The sequence below is a fragment of the Myxocyprinus asiaticus genome, chromosome 34, assembly GCF_019703515.2.
Source record: "Myxocyprinus asiaticus isolate MX2 ecotype Aquarium Trade chromosome 34, UBuf_Myxa_2, whole genome shotgun sequence".
NCBI lineage: Eukaryota > Metazoa > Chordata > Actinopteri > Cypriniformes > Catostomidae > Myxocyprinus > Myxocyprinus asiaticus.
Window position 1 is genome coordinate 8,581,496 of NC_059377.1, and position 27,368 is coordinate 8,608,863.

Genomic DNA, 27,368 nt, shown 5'->3' on the forward strand with positions numbered 1-27,368 from the left:
TCCACCCTGACAGAGCTTGAGAGGATCTGCATAGCAGAATGGCAGAAAATCCCCAAATCCAGGTGTGCAAAGCTTGTCGCATCATACCCAAAAAGACTTGAGGCTGTAATCGCTGCCAAAGGTGCTTCAAATATTCTGTAGAATGTGTTTGGACAAATTACAGTATTTGGAAGGAAAAATATAAATGCAGTGCAAAAAATCTCAATAGTCCTAAAATAGGCTTCATTTTGTTTATGCAAATTTTTTTATTTCTTCTTTTATATATGGGGTTAAATGTTATATGGACATAAAAAGCTGATTTAAATGCTTGGAAGACAAATAAAGCAACACCAATAATAAAAAAACAACAAACATATTTGATCACATTATGGTTATCATGAAAGAAATATGAAGAAATACATTCATTAGTGGCACAATTCTCAGTCATGCTCAGTGGGTTGATTGATTGAGCTGGTTATGTATCGATGATGGAGCTGAGGAGCGTGGGTCAGATCAGGCTCATACATTTGCTCAATGAGCGAGGGGGGAGGCAGGAGGTGGGCCAGTCTAGATGCAGCTCTGGGGGGGTCCAAATGAGGGAAGAAATACCTACAGGATAAGAGTGGGTTCGAAGCCAAACAAGCAACAGAAAGGAGATACACCCACAACATGAAACACACAACAACAAGAGAGAGAGAGAGATGTGAAAATTGACATTGAGGATAAACAAGGGGAAAAAACTGGTGCATTTTTATAACATGAATGAAAATCATAATTAAATCAAGAGGGAATCCAGCCACATTACACAAGGTACTATTCTCAGAGTTAAAGGAATATTCCGGGTTCAATACAAGTTAAGCTTAATCGACAGCATTTATGGCATAATGTTGATTACCACAAAAAATTATTTCTACTCGTTCCTCTTTTTCTTTAAAAAAAAGCAAAAATGGAAGTTACATTGAGGCACTTACAATGGAAGGGAATGGGGGTCAATTTTTGGAGAGTTTAAAGGCAGAAGTGTTAAGCTTATAATTTTATAAAAGCACTTACATTAATTCATCTGTTAAAACTTGTGTATTATTTGAGCTGTAAAGTTGTTTCCCGTTTTTGCAAGATTACAGGGATTGCAGTGTTATGTCATCATGGCAAATTGGATATAACTTTACACAGAAAAAGTTAGCAAACGATTTTATTACACTAAAATCATGTTACTCGCATACTGTTTACGTCCTGTGGCCCCATTCACTTTCATTATAAGTGCCTCACTGTAACCCAGGTTGTTGCTTTTTTAAAGAAAGTACAAGTCTAAATAAATTTTTTGTGGTAATCAACATTATGCCACAAATGCTGTCGATTGAACTAGTATTGAAGCTGGAATATTCCTTTAAAACAAGCTAAAATCATACTGTACCAAAGTGACATTTAAAAAACTTTAGATACATTGGGGGCCAAAAGTTTGGAATAATGTACAGATTTTACTCTTATGGAAAGAAATTGGTACTTTTATTCACCAAAGTGGCATTCAGCTGATCACAATGTATAGTCAGGACATTAATAATGTGAAAAATTACTATTACAATTTGAAAAAAATTTCAGAACTTCTGAAACTACTTCAAAGAGTTCTCATCAAAAAATCCTCCACGTGCAGCAATGACAGCTTTGCAGATCCTTGGCATTCTAGCTGTCAGTTTGTCCAGATACTCAGGTGACATTTCACCCCACACTTCCTGTAGCACTTGTCATAGATGTGGCTGTCTTTTCAGGCACTTCTCACACACCTTACAGTCTAGCTGTAATCCCACAAAAGCTCAATGGGTTTAAGATCCATAACACTCTTTTCCAGTTATCTGTTGTCCAATGTCTGTGTTTCTTTGTACACTCTAACCTTTTCTTTTTGTTTTTCTGTTTCAAAAGTGGCTTTTTCTTTGCAATTCTTCCCTTAAGGCCTGCACCCCTGAGTCTTCTCTTTACTGTTGTACATGAAACTGGTGTTGAGCGGGTAGAATTCAATGAAGCTGTCAGCTGAGGACATGCGAGGCGTCTATTTCTCAAACTAGAGACTCTGATGTACTTATCCTCTTGTTTAGTTGTACATCTGGCCTTCCACATCTCTTTCTGTCCTTGTTAGAGCCAGTTGTCCTTTGTCTTTGAAGACTGTAGTGTACACCTTTGTATGAAATCTTCAGGTTTTTTGGCAATTTCAAGCATTATATAGCCTTCATTCCTCAAAACAATGATTGACTGACAAGTTTCTAGAGAAAGCTGTTTCTTTTTTGCCATTTTTGACCTAATATTGACCTTAAGACATGCCAGTCTATTGCATACTGTGGCAACTCAAAAACAAAGACAAAGACAATGTTAAGCTTCATTTAACGAATCAAATAGCTTTCAGCTGTGTTTGATATAATGGCAAGTGATTTTCTAGTACCAAATGATCAATTTAACATGATTACTCAAGGATAAGTTGTTGGAGTGATGGCTGCTGGAAATGAGGCCTGTCTAGATTTGATCAAAAATGACTTTTTTTTCAAATAGTGATGGTGCTGTTTTTTACATCAGTAATGTCCTGACTATAATTTGTGATCAGTTGAATGCCACTTTGGTGAATTAAAGTACCAATTTCCTTCCGAAACAGCAAAATCTGTACATTATTCCAAACTTTTGGCCGCCAGTGTATAAAAATAAAGGTCTACTCAGACCAACTTATACTTTTACAAGGTCTCCTTGAATGAGGACCACACTATTCAAAGACGCTTCAGAGAGGTTATTTGAAGTGCTGTACATTAGTGAAAGCAAAAACTCAGACAGCATGACAATCTTACAAACAAGTTTTATTTTACCAATAAACACTCTCAAGAGTTTTAGTTCCTTGTAAATCTGATTTTTTAAAGTACGGCACATTTCCTCTATTGAGGGGGAACTGGCATCTCGAGAAATTATAACATTTTGCATTCACTGTCTCCCTCTATTGTCCACATTGCAGAATATAGAGTGAGGAACAATAACTCTACACTAAATAGCAAAAATATATGGGTGAATGCCCAGTTCACATTTTAGGTACGGTGCCTCTTAGATGACAGGGAGGGCATTTCTTCTTTCTTTTTTTTTTTTTCTTTTTTTATAGTTTTGCATTCCCTTTGCAATTATTTTGGGTTCCCTCACAATACCTTTATCTAGCCCATACAGAAACAAAACATGGTTTTACTGTGGTAAACATAGTTGAACTATGGTATTTGTACAACTATAGTAGTGAAAAAGGAAAACCAAAATTATGGTAATAAAAATCAATCATTCCGTGAAAAGAACAAAACAAAAAAAGCAACACCATTGTTAATTTGTGGTACAAGTACCATTGTTTTTAAAACTGTGGTTCGAAACTAGAAACTATTCACCCGAAACTAGATGTGTCTGATTAAAATAATTAATCATGGATCATTTTTTATTCTAGAAGTTTCAGAAAGAGTCTGTTTATAATTTGTAGGCATACATCATAAAGTATTTTTTAGCATTTTATTTGAGGACAATTTTAATTATTTTAATATTTCTTATCAAATTAATTTGAAGTCATATTGTGGCCCCCTTGGAAGTGTGCTTAAGCCCCCAAGTGGGTCCGGCTCCCTGGCTGAGAACCACTGCTCTAAGGCGCTCCATAATATTTCACACAAAAAGAAAAATAATTTTAGGACAATTTGATTTTTGGCATTGTGACATTATTTTCATGACAATTACACGTACTACCCCATCCCCTCAATTCTCATTACTGTAATGCAAACAGTAATTATCAAAAACATATTAAAATAGAGAAATATTCATAAATCATGGTAACATTGGTTGTATGGTCTTTAATTCATGCTGATTTAAAATAAATAACTAAATAACTGTACTGTACTGAAAGGAGGGGCGGAGGATGCATAACTGTCATGGATATGCAAATGTTTTCTATAGATATTGTGATGAAATGTAACCTGAATATTTCATCAGATTCATTCATATACTGTTGAAAGCAAAGGTTAAAGGGTTAGTTCACCCAAAAGGGAATATTCTCTCATCATTTACTCACCCTCATCCCGTCTCAGATGTGTGAATTTCTTCTGCTCAACACAAAGATTTTCAGAAAAATATTTCAGCTCTGTAGGTCCTTACAATGCAAGTGAATGGGTAACAAAATTTTGAAGGTTCAAAAATCACATCAAGGCAGCATAAAAGTAATCCATAAAACTACAGTAATTAAAATCATGTCTTCAGAAGCGATATGATAGGTATGGGTGAAAACGGATTAATATTTAAGTCCTTTTTTGCTAGAAATGCTTCTCCCTGCCCAGTAGGTGGCGATATGCACAAAGAATGCGAATCACCAAAAACAAAAGAAGAATGTGAAAGTGGAAATTGATAATAAAACAAAGACTTAAATATTGATCTGTTTCTCACTCACACCTATCATATACTTCTGAAGATATGGATTAAACCACTGGAGTCTTACGGATTACTTTTATGCTGCCTTTATGTGCTTTTTAAACTTCAAAGTTCTGGCCACTATTCACTAGCATTGCATGGACCTACAGAGCTGAAATATTCTTCTAAAAATCTTTGTGAAAGAAGAAAGAAAGTCATATACACTACTGGTCAAAAGTTTTGAAACACTTGACTGAAGTGTTTCTCATGATCTTAAAAATCTTTTGATCTGAAGGCGTATGCTTAAATGTTTGAAATTAGTTTTGTAGACAAAAATATAATTGTGCCACCATATTAATTTAATTACAAAACTAAAATGTAATTAAAACTTTTTTTGAAATTGATGACTTGGACCAAATAATAAAGCAGCCACTAAGTGCCCAACATATAGACGGGAACTCCTTGTGTTGTGATGACTTTACTATTATTCAAAAATGTCAAAAAAAAAAAAAAAAAAAAGAATGAGTAAGTGACCCTAAACTTTTGAACGGTAGTGTACATCTGGGATGGCATGAGATAATTTTTATTTTTGGGGAAACTATCCCTTTAAGGCCATTGTTCCACATGCACCCCAAAAGGTGGCAAATCTGGTCTCACTCCAAAAGCTGATCGAGACCCATATTTTATGCAAATCTGATATAAAGCTACCAACAAACTGGTCTGAGACATTATGCCAGTTTTCACACATGACTTAAAATCTTTCAAGTAGAAGTGATTTCTTGATGTGCACATGGCAAATTGATTTCAGTTTTGAACCATGAGCTTAAGTTTAATTGAGTGTTTACAAATAAAAATACTAGATCACATCGCAAAATTAATAAGAATGTCAAGATTGAGGGGAATCATGTTAAGTATAATTTGTTCAAAAAACTTCAACATTAGTTACGTGCCACTGAACAGAATACGCAACAGGCACAGTTGCTTTAACAGTCACATGACAGATCCAGGCATCATCAAGCATTTCTGTTGGATTAGTAGTTGGAAGAGTGTACAGGTGTCACACAGTTCATGGGGAGGGGTCAATGAGTTCTTGGTCCAATCCTGTGCATGTGCATGCAGCAAGCAGCCAATCAGCACATTATGCCATTAGCCTGGCATCAGCTGAGCTTTTTTTCTGTTAAAAATAAGACATAGTTATGTATAAACCACAAACAGCAAAACTGTTCAGAGAAAACTGCAAATAGAAATGGTCAAATGCAAATAACACTTTTACGAAAAAATGCAAACAAATGGTCAAATGCAAATAAAATTTCTAAGGCATCAAATTATGCAACATTTTCAACTGCACAATGATCAAAAGCCTCAAAGGGATGCAAAGGCTTATTCACGTCAAGACCGAATATTTATTGCAAACGAGATTTTGAATAGAACAATGGATTCCTGTGGAGCTATTCACTCCACACACCACGCAGATATTAAGGCCATGTTAAAATGGTTGTCTTCTTTTTATCTAACAAAATGAAGAACAGCATTTGTAATGATCTGTAAATGTTTATCGAAAAAATACATAAATGACAAAATGTTGGTTAACAAAACCTACAGTATATTCCATAAAAGTATCAAAACATGGGAAGAACTTTATGGCATTACAGTTATGTAAATTTAGAAAAATGCCTTTAAAATATTAAACATGTTAATCTAATGAGTATACAGCTTTATGGAGTAAATTTGTTTGTAAAACAGTGCCTCCTCCCGTAAAGGTGTGAACAGACATTTAGATTTTTCTTCTCGAATTTGGTGTGAATAGTCCTTAAATAATAATGATACTGCATGACAGCAGTTTGTAAACCATAAGTAAAAAAACCTAGTCAAATATACAAACCCCATCTGTTTCAAGTACATAGAATATTTTTTTTGTAAATAAACACACAAATAAATAAATACAGTGCATTCAGAGAGTATTCAGACCCCTTCATTTTTTTTTCTTCACATTTTGTTATGTTGCAGCCTTATGCTAAAATGCTTTAAATTCTTTTTTTTTTTTTTTTTTTACATCAATCTACACTCCATACCCCATAATCACAAAGCAAAAACCAGATTTTTTTATTTGTTGCGACAAGCTTTGCACACCTGGATTTGTGGATTTTCTGCCATCCTTCTCTGTAGATCCTCTCATGCTCTGTCAGGTTAGATGGGGACTGTCGGTGGACAGCCATTTTCAGGTCTCTCCAGAGATGTTCGACTGGGTTCAAGTGTGTGCTCTGGCTAGGCCACTCAAGGACATTCACAGAGTTGTCCCTAAGCCACTCTTGTGAAGTCTTGGCTGTGTGCTTAGAGTCATTGTCCTGTTGGAAGATGAACCTTCGGCCCAGCCTGAGGTCCTGAGCGCTCTGGACCAGGTTTTCATTAAGGATATCTCTGTATTTTGCTGTGTTCAGCTTTCCTTCAACCCTGACCAGTTCCCTAGTCCCTGCCGCTGAAAAACACCCCCACAACATGATGCTACCACCACCATGCTTCACTGCTGGGACGGTGTTGCGCAGGTGATGAGCGGTGCCTGGTTTCCTCCAGACATGACACTTAGAATGGAGGACAAACAGTTCAATCTTTCTTTCATAAGACCAGAGAATCTTGTTTCTCACAGTCTGAGAGTCCTTTAGGTGCTTTTTTTATGTGTCTTGCACTGAGGAAAGGCTTCCGTCTGGGCACACTTCCATAAAGCCCAGATCGGTGGAGTGTTGCTGTGATGGTTGCCCTTCTGCAAGTTTCTCCCATCTCCACACATTATCTCTGGAGCTCAACCAGAGTGACCATTGGGTTCTTGGTCACCTCTCTTACCAAGGCCCTTCTCCCCTGATTGCTCAGTTTGGCCGGGCGGCCAGCTCTAAGAAGAGTCCTGGTTGTTCCAGACTTCTTCCATTTAAGAGTTATGGAGGCCACTGTGCTCTTGGGAACCTTCAATGCAGCCAAATGCAGCCAAAATGGTTTTGTTGCCTAGATCTGTGCCTTGACAAAATCCTGTCTCTGAGCTCTGCAGGCAGTTACTTTGACCTCATGGCTTGGTTTTTGCTCTGATATGCATTTTCAGCTGTGAAACCTTATATAGACAAGTGTGTTCCTTTCCAAATCATGTCCAATCAATTGAATTTGCCATATGTGGACTCCAATCAAAGTGTATAAACATCTCAAAGATGATCCAGAGAAATGGGATGCACCTGAGTTAAATTTCAAGTGACATAAGTATTCAGACCCTTGACCTATGACAATGTGATATTTCAGTTTTTTCTTTTTAATAAATTTGCAAAGTTTCAAAAATCTGGTATGGAGTGTAGATTGATGTGAAAAAATGTATAATTTAAAGCATTTTAGCATAAGGCTACAACATGTGAAAAAAATAAAGGGTTCTGAATACTTTCTGAATGCACTGTCTAAATAAATAGACTCACAGTAGGGCTGGGCGATTTGACTTTGTATATCGTGCAACAGTAGCAATATGTTAAATAAGATTGGGCTACATAGTTAAGACCACGACAGATTCATGTGCATGGCCATTAGATAAAAAGGTGTTAAGAGGTGTTGCTAGGCACAACGAGAAGCAAAGTAACGCTGTTTTTGGTTGCCTTCACAACGCTGGTAACTCTGCAACTTGCCACATTAATACACAAATATGATGTGTGGTCACAGGTGTGCATACAGGTATATCGGCTATTTTACAATGACCAAACTTTTTGATATGATTAATTATCCAAACAAAGCAATTATCACCTGGTTATTTAATATATGAACCATTTTTGTTGAATTTCAAGCAAACATAATACTACGGAGCCCCTTAGAGGACAGGGCGAGAATTTGTTTTCTGAAACAGTTTTGTGTTCCCTTGCAATACATTTTGTGTTCCCCCGGAATAAATTGACCATGGTTTTACTAAAGTAACCACATTTAAACCTTGATATTTGTAGTAATGCCATAGTAATAATACAAAGAAATGAAAACTATGGCAATAAAAATCATAATTTTGTGGTTATCACTTAATTTGTGGTTAGCAAGGTTTCTGCCAAAAAAAAGAAAAAATGGTTAGCCTACAACAGTCATGGTAACAACAATTTTAATATAGAAAAACCATGATTTCTGCCAAAAACTATGGTTAATACAGTCTACAATATTACTATAGCAAAATCATGGTTAAACTATGGTATTTGAATAGTCAAATCATAACCACAAAATTATGATTTTTATAACCATAGTTTTTGTTTTCCTGTATTATCACTTTCCAAATATTATAATTTTCCAAAACATTTCCAGGACATTTTCTGTGCCCAACAGGTGTAATATTGAAGCACAAACACAGAAGAGGTCATGATGTATATTGTGGTTTTTGGATGCTTATCAACATCAAAATGCTGTCTAAAAATTACCATATTACCAGGGTCCGAAATTAACTTTTTAGTCCACCAGCCAAGGTGGCTGGTAGATGAAACAAAATTTACCAGCCAGTCAGATTTCTTACCAGCTAATTTCTTTTATTTATTTATTTAATTAATTGCACTTTATTAAAGTACATTTTACAGATACGAGAGGAAAAATAAACAACACTAAGCATGTTTAAAAGTGAACTGCTTTTTTAAAGAATTGTTTTAGAATTATTTTTTAGATTATTCACTTATTATAACAAAACTACATTTGTATTTTAAACTACATGTCATATGAACAACCAGTGAGTAACTCTAATGAGCTTTAAGAACACATAACACAGTAACAGTTCTTGGTTTATTTGGAGTGAGTCAATTAATTTAGTCAGCCCCAACTGATTCATAAATCTTTTTAATTCACTAAAGAGAGCCAGCTCATAGATTTACTGCTAACTAGGGATGAACCAATACCAATGCTTTTTTTTTTTTAAAGTTTGAAAACCAGTATATACTTCCTTTTCAGTACTCACTGATACTGATACTGATACCTGTTTATTTGTTTTATTTTATTTTATATTTCAATTTTATCATCAAAACGATGTCTACATAAATGAATTAATTAAAACTTTAATCAAATGAAAATAGAACAATTCATTTTCAACATAATATTGTATTCTTTTATCAAATGAAGTGCTTTTATACAGAACCTCACAGCACAATCCAAAATACAGCACTGGAGTTATATTTGTCAAATAAAGTGTTGCATGACAGACCATCATAAGAGAGAGATACTGCTTCAATATTATACAATTACTATTGATTTATTATTATTATTATTATTATCATTAGTAGTAGTAGCAGCAGTAGTAGTATTATTACAGTGAAAGCCCTTTCCATTTCTGTTTGTTTTAACTGAAGTTTTCACCTCCAGAAACCCGGTCGCTACGTGACTCAAAGTGATTAATAAACTGCAAACGGCTGCTATTTAATTAAATAAATATGTAGTCTGTATGAAGTGAATTAGCGTTCTGCTCGCAGTAATCTGCTACAAACAGAGCACGAGTGTGTGAGCCTAGGAGCTCGTAAAAGCAGCCAAAATCAGCACAACAGTGGCTCCACACATACAAGTACATGAGCACAGTATCCCTACTACTAACTGAGACGTTCGATGAGCAGCGGGACTAGCTAATGAGAGCCGTTATATGTAAACACCTGCAACATTACTGACTGCAGCCATACAGAGCCCCCTTGAGGAAAAAACTGTAACATTATTTTACAACCTGAAACAAACCGATATAGAAAGAAAAAGCGCCCGCCAGAGTGGCGCATGACATCGCAAAGTTCACCAGCCAAATAGAAAATGTACCCACATTTGGCACTTGGTGGATGCTAATTTCAGTAGTAATATATCGTTATCTTTTGGTCCCCATTTCACGTGACCATTTAAATTAAGCTTTTATTTTTCCCGCTTGTGTGTTTTTGATGGTAGTTTCTCACCTCCGGATTAGCAGTTTGCTCTGTGGCCCAGTTTGATTATTAAACCCCAAAAAGCTGATTTATTTAAACAAGTTAATAGTCTGTATGTGCTGTGCACTTCAGAGCGCTCTGCTCTCCGTCAACTACTACATGCACAAAGCACACGATGCCCATGAATCTGCATGCCAGTTCATTTTGAAGCATGCAGCACATGCAGATTATATATACATTTCATTAAATCGGAGCCTTTTGCAGTTTAATAATCACACTAGGACATATCACAATTTTTGTCTGATTAATTGTACATTCAAACATCGTAATTAACTAAAGTTTACAACTCAAATGTTTTCGTAGTTAACACAACAGCAATTTTGGAACGAAAATCCTATTTTGCACTATATCAATACTTAGCGACACAGTCAAAATGTTTTATTATACTAAAATATTTTCCAGGACAAATAATTATTTTCTAGGGCCTTTATGTATTTTTCTCATTTTCCATGACTGGAAAACTGCATTGTAAAATTCTGTGTTTCCCAGGTTTTCCAGGACACGTAGGAACCCTGACTATGGTTTTAATACAAATATCATGGTTACAATATGGTTACTTTAGTAAAACCATGGTACATTTTTTGTGAGGGAACAAAAAACTTATTGCGAGAGAACGTAAACTATTGCGAGGGCATGCAAATCTACACTGCCAGCCCAAAAAAGTTGCGGTTTGGATTTAAATAAGCAGATACTTAAGAGCCTATGATTGGATCATTATTTCAGTGAATATGTTTCAGCTGGCAACAATTCTTTTAACCCTAACTGATGCAGTGTGTAGATTCTCATTTCTTAAACAACCTTGTGTTTCAGAAGGGGAAAATTATTGGCCTGCATCAAAGAAAACAACTAAGGAGATTGCTGAAATCACTGGAATTGGGTTAAGAACTGTCCAACGCATTATTAAAACCTGGAAGGATAGTGGTGAACCGTCAGTTTCGCAGAAGAAATGTGGTCAGAAAAAATCTTGAATGATCATGATTGGAGGTCACCAAAATGCTTGAAGTCACATCGTAAAAAAATCGACAGTAGAACTCACGGCTATGTTTAATAGTGAAAGTAAGAGCATTTCCACACGCACAATATGATGAGAACTTACAGGACTGGGACTAAACAGCTGTGTGGCCACAAGAAAACCACTTGTTAGTGAGGCTAATCGGAAAAAACGACTTCAATTTGCTAAGGAACATAAAGATTGGACTGTGGAGCAATGGAAAAAGGTCATGTGATCTGATGAGTCCAGACTGACCCTATTCCAAAGCGATGGGCGCGTCAGGCTAATAAGGGAAACGCATGAAGCGATGCACCTGTCATGCATAGTACTCACAGTACAAGCCTCTAGAGGCAAAGTTATGATCTGAGGTTGCTTCAGTTGGTCAGGTCTAGGTGGTTCAACTCTCCCGTCATCAATACAAGATCTCCAAAAACAAATACAAGATGATCCAAAAATGAATGCAACTCTGGATGGAAATAAATGTTGTGATGTTGCATAAGGTTGTCGAAACAATGCCACGACAAATGCGCACCGTAATCAATGCTAAATACGGTCCAACGAAATATTAGTGTATGCAACTTTTTTTTTGGCCAGGCAGTGTATTTCAGAAAACAAATTCCCACCCTGTCCTCTAAGGGGCTCCGTACGATACCATACCATGATCATGTACATAAAATAAAATGTGAAAACAACTTGGTGTACCGTTACCATGATACAAATGTACTCATACACAGAGATTTTGGGCAAACCACCCACCCCAACATCACAGCACCACCACATACCTCCCAGCAGAAGCCGCCCCAACAACCATCTGGGCAGCTCCAGAAACGCTCACAGCGCTCAGAGCTGCAGTGTGTCCTGAGGAGCCGTTTACTGGACTCCCATCTCCTCTCAGGATCCCTGTGCACTTCCAGTTATCCATGTAATTAGCTGCAGGGTTTAAAGATAACATGAAACAGCTTTTACAGCGCAACTTCTATAATGTGAAGTATTTAGTGAAACATGTCATGCCGTGATATTATTAGTTAATATACATTTTTATGCTTGTGCGGCCTTGGTTATATCAATGGAAAAGAAAGTTATTTTATTTTAATAAGAGATTACTAAAGACCCTATCAAATCACTTGACAAGCAGTTTTCTTTTCTATGTTGAGGTATTTCGTATTAAAGCAGGAAATTTGGGAAGGCAATATCGAAGAGCTCGTCCCTGGTATTAGAAAGAGGGACATTCTCATTCTAGAGAGTATTTGATTAGACAAAAAACAGTGTAGAGCAGTGGATCTAAAAAGTTTTTGGTCACGCCCCCATTTGAAACTTCCTCTTCATGCATTCTAATCTGGCACAGCGCAGTGAGCGCACCTGAAAACACAGAAGGATAAAAAGATGGAGGAAAAGAAATCGTGCACAATGGTTCTTCAGTGTATTGTCACCGCGGCTAATTTGTACACGTTAAAGTGAACGAGATTTGAGAACGGGGCAGTCTTCCGCTCCCCGTTACAATACCTCAAAGCCAAACACACTTTGAAAACCACTGGGGTCAAGCAAGATGAGTCGTCAATATTTATGGACCATTTTCCTATAAGAGAAATTAAAAATCTACTTTTTTCTTTAAAATAATGTGCACTGATGATTCGTGCACAATAAGACCAGGGAAATCAGGAAAAGTAAACAGTGTAAATTTTAGTCAAATTTTTGACTCAATGGCGAATTTTATCAAGACTATGGCTTAACCTCTGTGGGTGTTTTTAAAGATTTCCTGTTTCAGTGGCATACCCAAAATTAAAGGCTTATAACTCGAGGGTCACGTGTTTGGTATCATTTTTAAGAAAACTTTTCCATTTTTTTAATTATATAATTTATGATCAATTCTGAGACTCTTAGCCTTAGAAACTGCTGGAAAAAACAACAAAATAAATCACAAAAAACATGAGCCAAAAATGTACCCTTTTTCCCTGCTTAGTTTTCTTATCTGACTTAATATATCTCAGGGTCTAAATAAGGTGGCTCCGAAAAACTGCTTTTGTTTTTTCCCCAATCATGTCACCTGTAGCGGAGTAAAATTTTGTGTAGATATGACAAAACAATCAAAAGTAATAGCATTACAAATATATTTATCCTAGTGTCCAAAAGTATCTCCAAACAAATAAAACATAATAATTGTACAGAAAAACGAATTTCACATGCAAACACAACACTGACTAAAGGTTTACATGCAGACACGATTTTTATAATGAGATTTCACAGAATGAGTCAGAGTACTTGGTACCATCTCCTGGTGGCCATATGTAATTAGAGTGATTGCTGACATGACTCTCTGCCCAAATATGGAGGACTTTCACCACTGGTTGTAGCAATCTGAACCCAATCCGATTGGTTTAGTGTTCCATGATGCTACATCATTTTCGATGATGTCATCTGATCCAGGAAAGCTAACTTGTTTGTAGCCAGACAGCAAGATGCCAGATAGCCAGATAGCCAGATGCTGTGTGCATATTGTGCTTTGTGTGGGTTATCTAATGATCTATGCATTCGATTACTTTGTGTATAGGCTCATTTTAAAGATAATCGCCGCCTCTAAGTAATGGGATGTGATATTTCATGTTCCGTTTATTTGTCTTGAAGTTCTAAGCGAAAACGCTGCATTTGAGAAAAACCTTTTCCCATGAAACATGTACACTACCAGCCAAAATGTAAGGGTCACTTTTTTTTTAATTTTTTTTTTATTATTATTATTCACATTTTAGAATAATAGTAAAATCATAAAAACTATGAAATAACAGAAATGGAACTACGGGAATTATGTTGTGACTAAAAATATGCAAAATAAATCAAAACTATTTTATTTTTTATTTTATTTTATTTTATTTTAAGTTGCCACCCTTTGCCTAGAATTTGCAGAAATGTTCTCTTGGCATTTTCTCAACCAACTTCTTGAGGTATCACCCTGGGATGCTTTTAAACAGTACTAAAGGAGTTCCCATCTGTGCTGGGCACTTATTGGCTGCTTTTCTTTATTATTAAGTCCAAGTCACCCATTTCAAAACTTTTTTTTTTTTTTTTTTTTTAATAAAATTGTAATTTTGTAATGAATTAAATTAATATGTTGGCACAATTATATTTTCTACAAATAATTTCAAACATTTAAGCATACACTTCAGATCAAAAGGTTTTTAAGATCATGATAAACATTTCAGTCAAGTGACCTCAAACTTTTGAATGGCAGTGTGTTAAAGACATATACTTACCTATTACTCGCTATATTTTTGTCTGTGAGTTAAACAAATCAGCTGGTTGTATTCTAGTCTTTGAGAGCTTTCTAAAAAAATGACAATTTGATGAGTTTAAAGTTTTTACAGAGTACAGTGCAAATGTCATGATCCTGCTACTTTAGTCTTAGTTTATTCTTGTTGTGCCTCCACCCATTGGTTATGTTTATGCAAGTGCTTGTGTTTTCTCTCTCCTTCATGTCTCCCACAGGTGCCACTCAGCAGCGCAATCAGCACTGCCATGGCAATGCTGGTTCGCGCTGCTCGTTAATAGATCAGAGGCACCAGTCTCCTATCTCCTTTTTCCCTTTTTACACCCCTCTCGTTTTAAGTCTTGTGCCAGATTGTTTTTGTGTCAGTCATAGTCAGTCAGTTCCTATTCAGTCCTGTCTTCAGTTGGTTTATGATTTTGCTTTGTTCTCCCCTGTGAGTTTTGTTTTAGTTTTCATTCTTGTTGGTTTTGTTTTTGTATTTTCAGTTTCCCTCCCTTGTGAGAGGTTTTGTTTATATTCTTTATTTTTTAAATAAAGCCCATTACACTTGCCTCCTGCATTTGGGTCTTTCCCTCACTTCACGGTTTGGCGTATCATGACAGAAAAATCTGGCAACTTTTGGACCCAGCGGAGGCAACATGGACATTTTTTCGAACCCAGCTCCTGCCCAAGAGAGGTCAGTCTCCCAAGATACCACCCAGGTTCTCGGTTTCTGCTCTCAGCACGGTCGCCCCATTGGTGTTTATGCTGATGAGCTTTCCGATATGGCCTACAGGTAGTGTATTAGTGAGACCCTCCTAAATTACCTCTTTTTGTCGGGCCTGGACATGTCCATCTGCCCAAAGGGGCAGGGGGAGATATTTAGCTGGCCCTATTGGGATTTGGTGGACCACTTCTGCTGGCTCGCAGAAGTTGAGCTTATGCTGCCGAGGAGGAATGCCAAATCCCAAGACCCCTCTCAGCCAGTGCCCTGTCATCTCTCTGTCTCTTTCCAGGCTTCACGGCGCCGAGAAATTTGGAAGCAGGTTCCTGACCGCCAGGACACGGGAGGGGGCCCGTCGCTGGCCGCCAGGAGGCGAAGGAGCTTGCTGCTGACCGCCAGGAGGCGGAGGAGCCCGCTGCTGACCGCCAGGAGGTTCCCAATTTCTGACCTTTCCAATTGCTGCCAGTGCTCATGGCCACGGAGGCCGCCGCTCAGCCTGTCCAGTTTCCCATGGTCATAGAGTCTGTCCAGTTCCCTGAGGCTGGTGACGAACCAGTCTTGTTCCCTGTGGTCATTGACAAGCCTGTCCAATTCCCTGTGGTCGTCGAGTCTATCCAGTTACCTATGGCTGTCGACGAACCTGTCCTGTTCCCTGTGGTCGTTGACAAGCCTCTCCAGTTCCCTGTGGTCATCGAGTCTGTCCAGTTCCCTGAGGCTGTCGACGAACCGGTCCTGTTCCCTGTGGTCGTTGATCAGCCTGTCCAGTTCCCTGTGGTCATCAAGTCTGTCCAGTTTCCTGGGGCTGTTTTCAAGCCTGTCCTGTTCCCTGTAGCCGTCGACGAGTCCGTACAGTTCCCTGAGGCTTTCGACGAGTCAATCCAGTCCCCCGTGGCTGTCAGCAAGTCTGTCCAGTTTCTTGTGGTAGTCAACGAGCCTGTCCAGTTCCCTGCGGCTGTCGATGAGCCTGTCGACGAGCCTGTCCAGATCCCTGCGGCTGTCGACGAGCCTGTCCTGTTCCCTGCGGCTGTCGACGAGCCTGTCCTGTTCCCTGCGGCTGTCGACGAGCCTGTCCTGTTCCCTGCGGCTGTCGACGAGCCTGTCCTGTTCCCTGCGGCTGTCGACGAGCCTGTCCTGTTCCCTGCGGCTGTCGACGAGCCTGTCCTGTTCCCTGTGGCTGTCGACGAGCCTGTCCTGTTCCCGGTGACCGGCAATGATCCTGTCCAGCCCCCGGTGACCTTCAAAAAGCCTGTCCTGTTCCCTGTGGCCATTGACGAGCCTGTCCAGTTTCCCATGGCCATCGATGAGGCTATTCAGTCCCCTGTGACCATCGACTATCCTGTCCAGTCCCCAGTTGTCGACCAGCCTTTGCACACTCCAGTGGCCAGCACTCATCAGACACCAGCCACCAGTCTGTTGCTCAGCCTAGTAAGCAGCACCCGTCAGACACCAACCACCAGTCTGTTATTCAGCCCAGTAACCAGCAACTGCCTGACCTCGCTCCTGTCCTGGAGCCGCCTGACCTTGCTCTTCTCCTGGAGTCTCCTCCCTGGTCTCCTGATCCCACTCCTTCCCATTAGCTCTATCCCTGATCATCTGATCCCGCTCCTTCCCTTAAGCTCTCTCCCTGGTCGTTTGATCCCGCTCCTTCCCTTAAGCTCTCTCCTGTGTCAATCCCTTCCCAGCCGGTCGCAGATTCAGTCCCTATCATCTTTATGCCGGTACCCACCAAGTCAAGTCGCAATGCCAGGTCAAGCCACCACACCAGGTCAAGCTGCCACTGCCAGTCGTCATCACTTCCCATGCCTGTTTCTCCTGGCTGTCCACCGGATCCTCCTTGGTCTCTTGGGCATCTGCCGGCTCCGTCCTGGCAAGTCACACTGGCTCCACCCTGGTCTGTCCCACCGTCTCTGCCTAGTTCCGTTCATCCGGTCCTGCCTCCTTGCCTGGACTTATATTTTTCTTGTTTGTTTTGTGCCATCCACCTCATTTCCCCCACCCTCCCATCCCGATGCCTTATTAGTTTAGTTTTGGCTTGTTCATGGAATGCATGGTAGTCGTTCCTTGGGGGGGATACTGTCATGATCCTGCAACTTTAGTATTAGTTTATTCTTGTTGTGGCGAGATCATGACAGTCTCCTCCGCCCATTGGTTCGCTCTGCTGGTTAATAGATCTGCAGCACCAGTCTCCTATCTCCTTTTTCCCTTTTTAAACCCCTCTTGTTTTCAGTCTTGTGCTAGATTGCTTTTGTGTCAGTCATAGTCAGTCGGTTCCTGTTCAGTCGGTTTATGTTTCTGCTTTCTGTTTGTTCTCCCCTGTGAGAGTTTTTCATTCTTGTTCGTTTTGTTTTTGTATTTTCAGTTTCCCTCCCTTGTGAGAGGTTTTGTTATATTCATAATTTTTTTAATAAAGCCCATTACACTTGCCTCCTGCGTTTGGGTCCTTCCCTCACTTCACGCTGTGGCGTATCGTGACAGCAAAATTATTAATAAATTATCAAAACGGAAGACTTCTGATTTGTCTGTAAATTTCAAACACTCAGTTTTGGCCATAATGCCTGCATGCATTGTAAAATACAGCTTCTAAGCTTTAAAATTATACCTATTATGTGTTGGTCAAGACTGTATTTATAATGTACGATTTAAAAAAGATTTCTCGCAGGCCCACCGCCCATCCGAGCTTAAAGGGTTAAAGAGTACAGAACATTGATTAAGGAGTTTTTTGGGAACAAAGATTTATGAAAAAGAATTGGCCTTCATCACTGCAAGAACAAAAAAGTGCTGGGCTTTAAGAATAATATCTGAACAGGCAAGTATTAAAGAGCTATCGCTTGAAATAATTGAAAAGGTTCACTCAGCAGGCAGTAGACTGAGTCGACAGCTGACCTTTCCAGAGTCGCACGCATCCATCATCTCCAGAGGAGGCCAGCAGAGTGCTGGTGATGTTCCAGCTCACTCGCCACACCTGAGAGTTATGACTGTCAAACTGAGCCATCACCTGCACCTCAAACTTAGTGGGACCAGAGCTGGTGGCACTCTCTCTCCTGTTAAACACAGAACACAAAGTCTATGGGACTTTTTCCAAGTCAGATCACTTAGCAAAATAAAAGCACACCATTCCTCAATAAGCCACATGATTTCAAATGTCAAAAACACCTTCAAAAGTAAGTGTTGTACAGACATGATTATATACCACATCATGAGGCAATATTAATTTGATTCAATAACAAGATTCTGCATGTAACGTTTCTTCAGGTTAAGGTGCAATGGCTAGCCATAATTTCTTGCATTTCTGGGTTTATGGAGATTACTAAACAAACAATTTGTCTGCTTACCTCCTTTACTAAGAAGTGTGAAGCACTTACTTACCTTAGTGGTACGAGTTTGAAAATGCGGACGTCTTTGGTCGCAATCGCCAACACATGGAAAGATCTCCCGAGATTAGGAGCAAAGGCGATGTCATGTACTGGATCAGTCACAGTCATCAGTGTCTCTGCTTTGGCATACTTTCTGTAATGTAACAAACACATTACAAACATCTCAAAAAATAGGAACTAAAGTCAACATGAAAAAAAAAGTCATACCTGGTATTTTCATTATACTCATAAATTTGTACTTTGCCACTGTATGTCACGTTACTGTCATCGCTGCCGACAGCTATCATTGGAGGATGAGCTCTGGAACTAAAGGGCAGATCAAAAAGTACCGACAAATTAAAATACTTGAGTTCATAGGCAGCATACACACAATGCCCATGAATTTCAAACTAGAAACAGGGTCACCTTGTGAAAGACTACACAAGACTACTTTCTAAGAGGAGAAAGTAAGGTCTTGATGTGACTGTGTGCATGAGTGTGTGAAGACTGTGTTCAGACCTGGATGGGTTCCAGGAGATGCAGGAGCAGGAGAGCTTGCAGGAGATCTCGTGCTGTAGAGACCACTGGCTGAGGTTCATCACGTCAGGGGCCTCGTAGATGCGCACCACCCCGTCTGCAGAGCAGGTGGTCAGCATCAGACCCATGTGCTTCGGTGCAAACTTCACATCAGTTACTGATGTCCGACTGTCCACCAGTGTGGTTCTCTTGATCTGTATGGACATAGCAGAAATCAATATAGGAAATGTGATATTGCTTCAGCTTTGCACATACACCAGTACACTATTTATGTGTCTCATGATCTTAAAAATAGGGGTAGGAATCTTAAAAAAAAAATAACAATCTGGTTCAATTTCCTCTTAATGATTCCAGGTTCCTTAACGGTTCCATTATCGATTCGTGTTTTTGAGAAATAAATATTTGGAAATAAGAAATGCATTTAACATTTTAACACAACAGATTCTTGCAAAAGTTTTTTTACACAACCTTTTTAATTAATATATTTTATATATTCATTAATTTTTTATAAAATACCAGTAATTATAACAAAACTCATAATGTGTATCTGTGTAACTACACATTATCATATCAACAACCATCTACTAATTACTCTGAATGTTTGGTTCATTTCAAGTCAGACATGACAAAATGAATAAATTGCGGTTCAGTAAGTCGTCACTATAATAACGGGCTGATAAAAGTCATTTGTTCGACAGGAAGCGCTGTGTTTTGCAGTGTAAAGTCAAAAGAACCGGCTCATATGAGTCATTCGTTCAGGAGTCAATAGCAGTGTTACTGAGTGGTAGCAGGAAACACTGTCATTGTACTGTATTTTAGCATGGTGACCAGTCTGCACTCGCAGAAGAATGCATGTTCGAGAACCATTAATGGAACCTAAAGTCATGAAAATTATTAGTTTCTGGTATTTAAAAAAACAAAATGGAAACAGTTCTGAATTAAAACCGGTTCATTCAACCTAAAGGCTTATGCTTACAATGCCCTCCCTAAGTATTTGTACAGTGAGACACTTTTCATAATTTTGGCTCTATAAGCCACAACAATGGATTTGAAATTCAGCAATCAATATGTGATTGAAATGCAGACTGTCAGCTTTGATTTGAAGGGATTTACATCCAAATTGGGTTAATGGTTTAGGAATTACATATACATATATATATTATATGTATATATAGCTCTGGAAAAAATTTAGAGACCATTCCAAATGTTTCTTAAATCAGCATCTTGTCAGTACTGAAATGTTGTCAGTAGTTTATAGAGTAAAACAAAAATGTTCATTTTACTCAAACACATACCTATAAATAGCAAATCCAGAGAAAGTGAACATTTGGAGTGGTCTTTTACTTTTCCAGAGCTGTATATACACTGATGAGCCAAAACATTATGACCTCTCCCAGATGAAGCGAATAGTGTTGATCATCTCCTAACAAGGCCACATGTCAAGGCCTGGGTAGATTTGATAGTAAGTGAACAATCAGTTCTCATAGTCAATGTGTTGAATGCAGGAGAAATGGCAGGAGTAAAGACTTGAGTGACTTTGACAAGGGACAAATAGTCATGGCCAGATGACTGGGTCAGAGCATCTCTGAAACAGTGAAGACAGTGGTCCAAGGAGGGACAAACCACAAACCAGCAACAGGGTGTTGTGCACCCAAGCCTGATTGATGCGTGAGGGCAACGAAGGCTGTCCCGTCTGGTCCGAACTGACAGAAGGTCTACTGTGGCACAAGTCACAGACAATGTTAATGATGGTTACGAGAGAAATGTGTCACAACACTCAGTGCATCGCACCCTGTTGTGTATGGGGCTGCGTAGCCACAGACGGTCAGAGTGCCCATGATGACCCCTGTCCATTGTCAAAAGTGCCTACAATGGGCACACAAGCGTCGGAACTGGACCTTGGAGCAGTGGAAGAAGTTCACCTGGTCTGATGTGTCCCATGGACGGCTGTGTATGTGTGCACCATTTACCTGGGGAAGTGATGGCACCAGGATGCACTGTGGAAAGACGACAAGCCAGTGGAAGGAGTGTGATGCTCTGGACAATGTTCTGCTGGGAAACCCTGGGTTCAGCCATTCATGTGAACGTCAATTTGACACGTACCACCTACCTAAACATCGTTGCAGACCAGGTACACCCCTTCATGGCAATGGTCTCTTTCAGCAGGATAATGCGCTCTGCCACACTGCACACATTGTTCAGGAATGGTTTGAGGAACATGATGAAGAGTTCAAGGTGTTGCCCTGGCCTCGAAATTCCCCAGATCTCAATCTGATTAAGCATCTGTGGGATGTACTGGACCAACAAGTCCGATCCACTGAGGCTCCACCTTGCAACTTACAGGACTTGAAGGATCTGTTGCTAATGTCTTGGTGCCAGATACCACAGGACACCTTTAGGGGTCTTGTAGAGTCCATGCCTCTTTTTTTGTTTTTAGGAAATCACAACTTGTTTTGGATGGGTAGCCTACATATGACATGAATATGGCCAACACAAAATAAGTATTTTAATGTAAATTATATTAATCGAAATTAATCGCAGTTACAATATCAAGAAAATATTGTATCGACTATTATGATTTGTCATAATTGTGCAGCCCTATGTCTATATATACATTTCTTATGAAATTTTTTATGAAATGAATCCATTGGAGCATATTTTGAAGGAAAAGCCAACAAGTGTTTGTGTGACATAGATTCTAAAAGAGAATCATTTTACAAACCCAGTGACTTTGACAGCGCTGTTTATCATTGGATTCGCCGACTATCTCCTCCCACACAGCCGCAGTGCGATCAAACGAACAAGACGCCAACACTTGACCAAACTCAGGGTGCGCCCAGGTTACTCTCCACACAGATCCACTATGTGTCTAAAAAAAGACAATCAGAACTGAGAACAAGTTTTAAAACCATGAAATGCACATGATGGTAAAAAAAAAATCCAATTTGTTTTGCTGTATTTTTCATGTGAAGTGTTTTTCCTTTCATGTGACATTCCAGGAAATCCTCAAAAAAAGGTGATTTGTTTTAATACCAACACTTTATATATACTATTTCTGATAATTATTTCCTTCTGTTATCAATATATGCAATGACATTTAGGCAATGTTAAATTTCATGTTCATGTTAACATTAGACGTATACAGTAAGCTACCATTTAGCAGATGCTTTTTTCATAGCTACTTACAGTATATAGTACAATTACAGTGACAGTTAGGTTAACTGACAAAAAAAAAAAGTAGTATTAAAGCCTAAGGCAGTGGTTGCCAAACTGGATGCCGCCAGGACTGACTAGTGGTGCCACAAAATCTCTGCTCAGTTTAATATTTGAATAACCACCTGTTAAAAATACCGGCAGTAAAGAGTACTGACTCAATTCTGTACCCGCACGCTGTTTGACTACAGCCGGATTATTTCAAATGCTCACATGCGTATGTCCAAAATCTTTCTAGCAAGTCAGTCCACTGTCGGCAATCTTTGGAACGCTCTCGGGAGTCATGCCAGTGCAGCTCCTATCTACTTGAATGGAGAAAGACCAAAATCTCAAAAACGGTTGTTCAAGATTACAATCAAAGAACATATTTCAAATCAGCAATAAAATCTGACAATACTGGAATCATAAACTGTGATTCTTTACCTCATATTACGCTAAAACACGCAATTTTCCCAGCCTGTATAGCTAATGCGCATTCTAGACACTTCCTCTCTACATCCGTTGACTGTTGGGTGCTAGAGCTTTTTGGTTGAGCATTCCAATTTCTCCAATTCATTTTAATAGAAGTGATTCATCTCTGCTAAATAATCTCTGTCTAATCGTGTCTCACTGCTAATGCAGCTTCGCGCGTGAACAGTCAAATGCACTTCTTAGTCAAAATGCCCCTCTTGACATGATTTAATGTAAACATAACCGTCAATGTATTACAACAGTGTGCCGTAAGGAAAAAATACAATAAAAATAAAAATCACAATAAGGTGGTGCCGTAGTTTTAAAAAGTTGGGAACCGCTGGCCTGAGGAATGAACATTCGCCAGAGGCAGGGGGTGTTAGCAACAGTACGTGTTAACAGTAATCTAGTTTCCATCCACTTTGCGCTGTTTTATTTATCGATAAAGTGAAAATGCATAAAAACAATGTTCGCAGAATGTGGCGTCTTCTGCCAGTGGCCTTTCAACTATAAAAAGTGTGCGTGATGATGTTATGCATAAAAAAAATACAGAAATGTGTGTATATTGCTAATTGTGTACCTTTCGCCTCCCAGATGTCCCTAATTTTTTTTCCCTCTGAAGTCTTTGTAAAATGGGGAGAGCATTGAGACAATTCATTGATATTAGACAGCTTACTGTCATTTTATTTTCACAAATAAATGCAATCAGAAGAGGAGGAATTGCAATCAAAAGGGAGCAGTTGCCCTTCTGATAGGACTGTATTATTGGTCCTGATATTCCGCCTATCGCAACCAAGTAGTGGGAGAAACTTTCGGTCTTAGTTTAAGGACCATCCATCCATGTGTATATGCTGTGTGCACAGCTATTAAAGAAAACCCGATGTGGTGTAATATCAGGGTTTACATATATGATACATTCCTGAAATTCAATAGGCTGTTTTGAACAATCATCTAATCTAAAGCATCACAACTGCATTATGTCCCGCATATTTATACAGCAACATTTAATGACCAACTGAACATGACTGTCATCCAAAATTAATTTTAGTGTCATAATGCAGTTGACATTTTCTGAAGAAGCTCAGCAAATGTGATCTGAGGTAAAGAGGGTTAGATTTAAAATATTTAACAGTTTTAAAAGGTTCAAAAGCTCATTTTCTGTAAGTGAACTCCGCATTGGAAAATAGTTCTGATAGTTTATTGTCTTTAAAAAAGTGTAGAACATTCTGAGAATGTCATTCAGATGACTTTTTTAATCTACAGAACAGGGTAAGGCTAATTTAACTTTGTGTAAAGAAAAGGCATATATAGATCTAAAAATATTATTTATTCGTTTAGTAATTTATTTAATTTAATACAGGGAAATTTGCCTGCATTTTTTCAAAAGTAAGCTAAACAATCATTTTATAGAATTGGGCTATATGTGGGGGCCTGGGTAGCTCAGCGAGTAAAGACGCTGTCTACCACACCTGGAGCCACAAGTTCGAATCTAGGGCATGCTGAGTGACTCCAGCCAGGTCTCCTAAGCAACCAAATTGGCCTAGTTGCTAAGGAGGGTAGAGTCACATGTGGTAACCTCCTCGTGGTCGCTATAATGTGGTTCTCGCTCTCGGAGAGGCACATGGTGAGTTGTGCGTGGATGCTGTGGAGAACAGCGTGAGACTCCACAGGCGCTATATCTCCGCGGTAATGCGCTCAACAGGCCACGTGATAAGATGCGCAGATTGACGGTCTCAGACGCGGAGGCAACTGAGATTTGTCCTCCGCCACCTGGATTGAGGCGAGTCACTACACCACCACGAGGACTTAGAGCACATTGGGAATTGGGAAAGAAGAGTGGCCATTCATTTGTTCTCCGTGCACTTGTTGATGACCGGTGCATGATACAAGATATTTGTGTTGGCACTCCTGGAAGTGTCATGACACAGATGTGTTTGCAGCATCGGATCTGTGCAGGTATGCCGTTAAGATCAATATATAAAAGTGTGATTAATGCTTCACATACAATAAATTGGCTTTTGATGTATTCCTTGTCGTCATGATTATTATCACAGGCTCACAGACCTCACAGTCATGTGACACTACATTTTGCGTTAATGCCAATTTTCTCGATTAAAAGTTTCTCCAAACCAGCTTTTCACGACATTTGAAGTATCAACATAGTTTATGTGCTAGAGTTAAATGGAAAAATATTATGTCGACACCTGTAAAATTTGCGTTTCCATCAGCTATATTGGTAAACTTTTCGATGAGCTGCACTTTTGTCGCAAAAAGACCCTTGGATGGAAACGTGGCTAGTTACACCCAGATCAGATCACAACACAAGAAATAAAAATCTTACCTTCCAGCTGGCAGTGCAGTGCCATTCACCATTGTCACCTTTATCCCAGACCTAAAGTAGTTCAGAAAAGCCAGAAAATGTGTTAACAGCATTGATGGGAAGTACATACAGTATAAAAGCTAAGAAATCCCAAGCAGACCTATCTGAAACTGCCATTTGAATTAAATCTCCAGGCTTCACTTCCTGCCTGAACGTAAAACACACATAATATTACTAAAATCCTGATAATTATCTAGAGAAACAAGAAGCTTTAGGACTCATCCCAAATTTGTGTAAATGACAAACAGTTCATTGGCCTCATATTCAATTAATCAACTATACCAAACCCTCTAATGTCATGGCATCTAACATCACTTAATTCAAATCTCACACATGACACTGGAGAGGAAACCAAAATGAAAGAAGACTTATGATAGTTGACATAAACAGCACGCTATAAATAAAAGAATAGCCAGAAGCTGAAGCTAAAGGATGGACTACATCTTTAATTAGGCATGCATTCCCAACATTAGGTTTTGAGACACAGCCTCTATAATGTCCTTTGTAGAGAGATGAAACACAGTCAGCAGTTTCTTGCCTTGACACTCTGATCACTGGAGCAGGTCGCCATCCTCCGACCATGAAAGTCATAAGACACATCGTGAATGAGGTCTTTATGATCCGCCGCGATACTCTTCGCCACGAACATTTTCCAGTAAAGCCACTTCTTGTCGACGAGAAAAAAATATCTCAACCGTTTCAGTAACTTTGTCAAGTGAAATAGCAAAATAACATGAGGTGTTCAGTCAGACTTTGCTGAAATGCTGAACTCTACCGGCGCCATGTTTCCTGAAAACTGCCGTTGAGCGCTGATTACTGACACCTACTGGTGTAGCGGACATACTACTTACACTACAAACCCTGTTTTATGGTAAGCATAAAACGATGAAATATTTTTTACCCATTTTTTTACGCTATATATATATATATATTATTTTTTTTAAATCATAAAATAGCTCCAATAAAAAAAGAGAGATTTCTGAGGGGAAAAATCAGTTGCCTCTGCATCTGAGACCATCAATCCTTGCATCTCATCACGTGGCTTGTTGAGACCATGGAGACCTAGTGTGTGTGGAGTCTCACGCTATTCTCAGGCATCCACGCATAACTAACCAAGCACCACCTAGAGCAAATCACATTATAGGGACCATGAGGAGGTTACCCCATTTGACTCTACCCTCCCTAGCAACCGGGCCAATTTGGTTGCTTAGGAGACCTGGCTGGAGTCACTCAGCATGCCCTGGATTCAAACTTGCGACTCCAGGTGTTGTAGTCAGCGTCAATACTGGCTGAGCTACCCAGACCCCACAATAATGTACATTTGATAAAATGTGTTTACTCTTTATATTAACATATACATTAAAAATGACAAACAGAATGAAGATTTATTGTATTAATATATAATTTAATAAGAATAACAAGTAAAATATTTTCATATATTTATAATAAGTTCATATGTGACATTGTTTCTGACATCCCCAGAGCTCTGACACCGGTGTGTACGTCAACGTCCGAATTCACAAACTCATTTCGTTCACTCGCTGCTGAGATATAGTGCACTCACTGCCATTCACAAATAGTGAAATAGTGAATGAGTGAATGATTCCGGACACAGCTTTTGTCTATAACCACAAACTGAGTGAATAATTATTGTGTCCTTTAACAGTACCTAGATCATACACTAGTTCAGCAAAGATTTTTTGGTCTCTCCATAGAAAACATCTTCTTTTGAACACATGAAACATCATAATTTTGTTACCATACATTAACACAATTATTTTATCAAAACACTTTCAAATATAAAATAACTGCAATATACTGTAATCAGTGGCGTAACTTGGATTTTACGAGCCCCGGTGCGAAGCACATGCATACCTAAAGAATGAAGACTACTGTTTTACCAGTAGAAGTACTTCCTTCATCGAATACAGTACATTCTTTGATAGTACGCGATTTCGGACGCAGCTAGTACGTTCTATAGGTATGCATGCGAGAAGTATGAACAGATTCCGGACATACTTCATCCAGGAACATCCTGTAACCGAATATGTGACGTAATAACAACAACTGCGAAACATATTTTCTCTGGTTTTGTTAAACAAGCACCATTTAGCACAAGGAACAACTTTTTTGGTATATTAGCACTTATGGTTGAAAAGAGGCGTTCAACTCACG

The 27,368-nt window shown here is 39.0% G+C and overlaps 1 protein-coding gene across 2 annotated transcripts; it reads right to left on the minus strand.

Moving 5' to 3' along the window:
- Positions 1 to 235: 235 nt before the first annotated feature.
- On the minus strand, positions 236 to 25,983 carry LOC127424850 (nucleoporin SEH1). Of its 2 annotated transcripts, none has more exons than XM_051670339.1 (9): positions 25,732 to 25,983; positions 25,155 to 25,205; positions 21,873 to 22,019; positions 19,133 to 19,344; positions 18,842 to 18,940; positions 18,627 to 18,767; positions 18,144 to 18,301; positions 12,081 to 12,228; positions 236 to 588 (listed from the first exon to the last, which is right to left on the minus strand). In XM_051670339.1, exons 1-9 carry the CDS (start codon positions 25,840 to 25,842, stop codon positions 420 to 422), a joined length of 1,236 nt encoding a protein of 411 aa, XP_051526299.1. In that variant the 5' UTR covers positions 25,843 to 25,983; the 3' UTR covers positions 236 to 419. The 2 variants fall into 2 exon arrangements, with proteins under 2 accessions (XP_051526299.1, XP_051526298.1); XM_051670338.1 differs by lacking the exon at positions 236 to 588 and adding an exon at positions 2,790 to 5,545.
- Between the last annotated feature and the right edge of the window lie 1,385 nt (positions 25,984 to 27,368).

Bases quoted from the DNA above. Each gene is read 5' to 3' on its own strand.
- LOC127424850 (XM_051670339.1), bottom strand. From the start codon at position 25,842: ATGTTCGTGGCGAAGAGTATCGCGGCGGATCATAAAGACCTCATTCAC. The intron at 19,345-21,872 runs GTTTGTAAAATG...ATGTCCATACAG, and splicing joins AGCGCTGTCAAAGTCACTGG to ATCAAGAGAACCACACTGGT. The intron at 12,229-18,143 runs GTCAGCTGTCGA...TAAACCCTGCAG, and splicing joins ATGCGTGCGACTCTGGAAAG to CTAATTACATGGATAACTGG.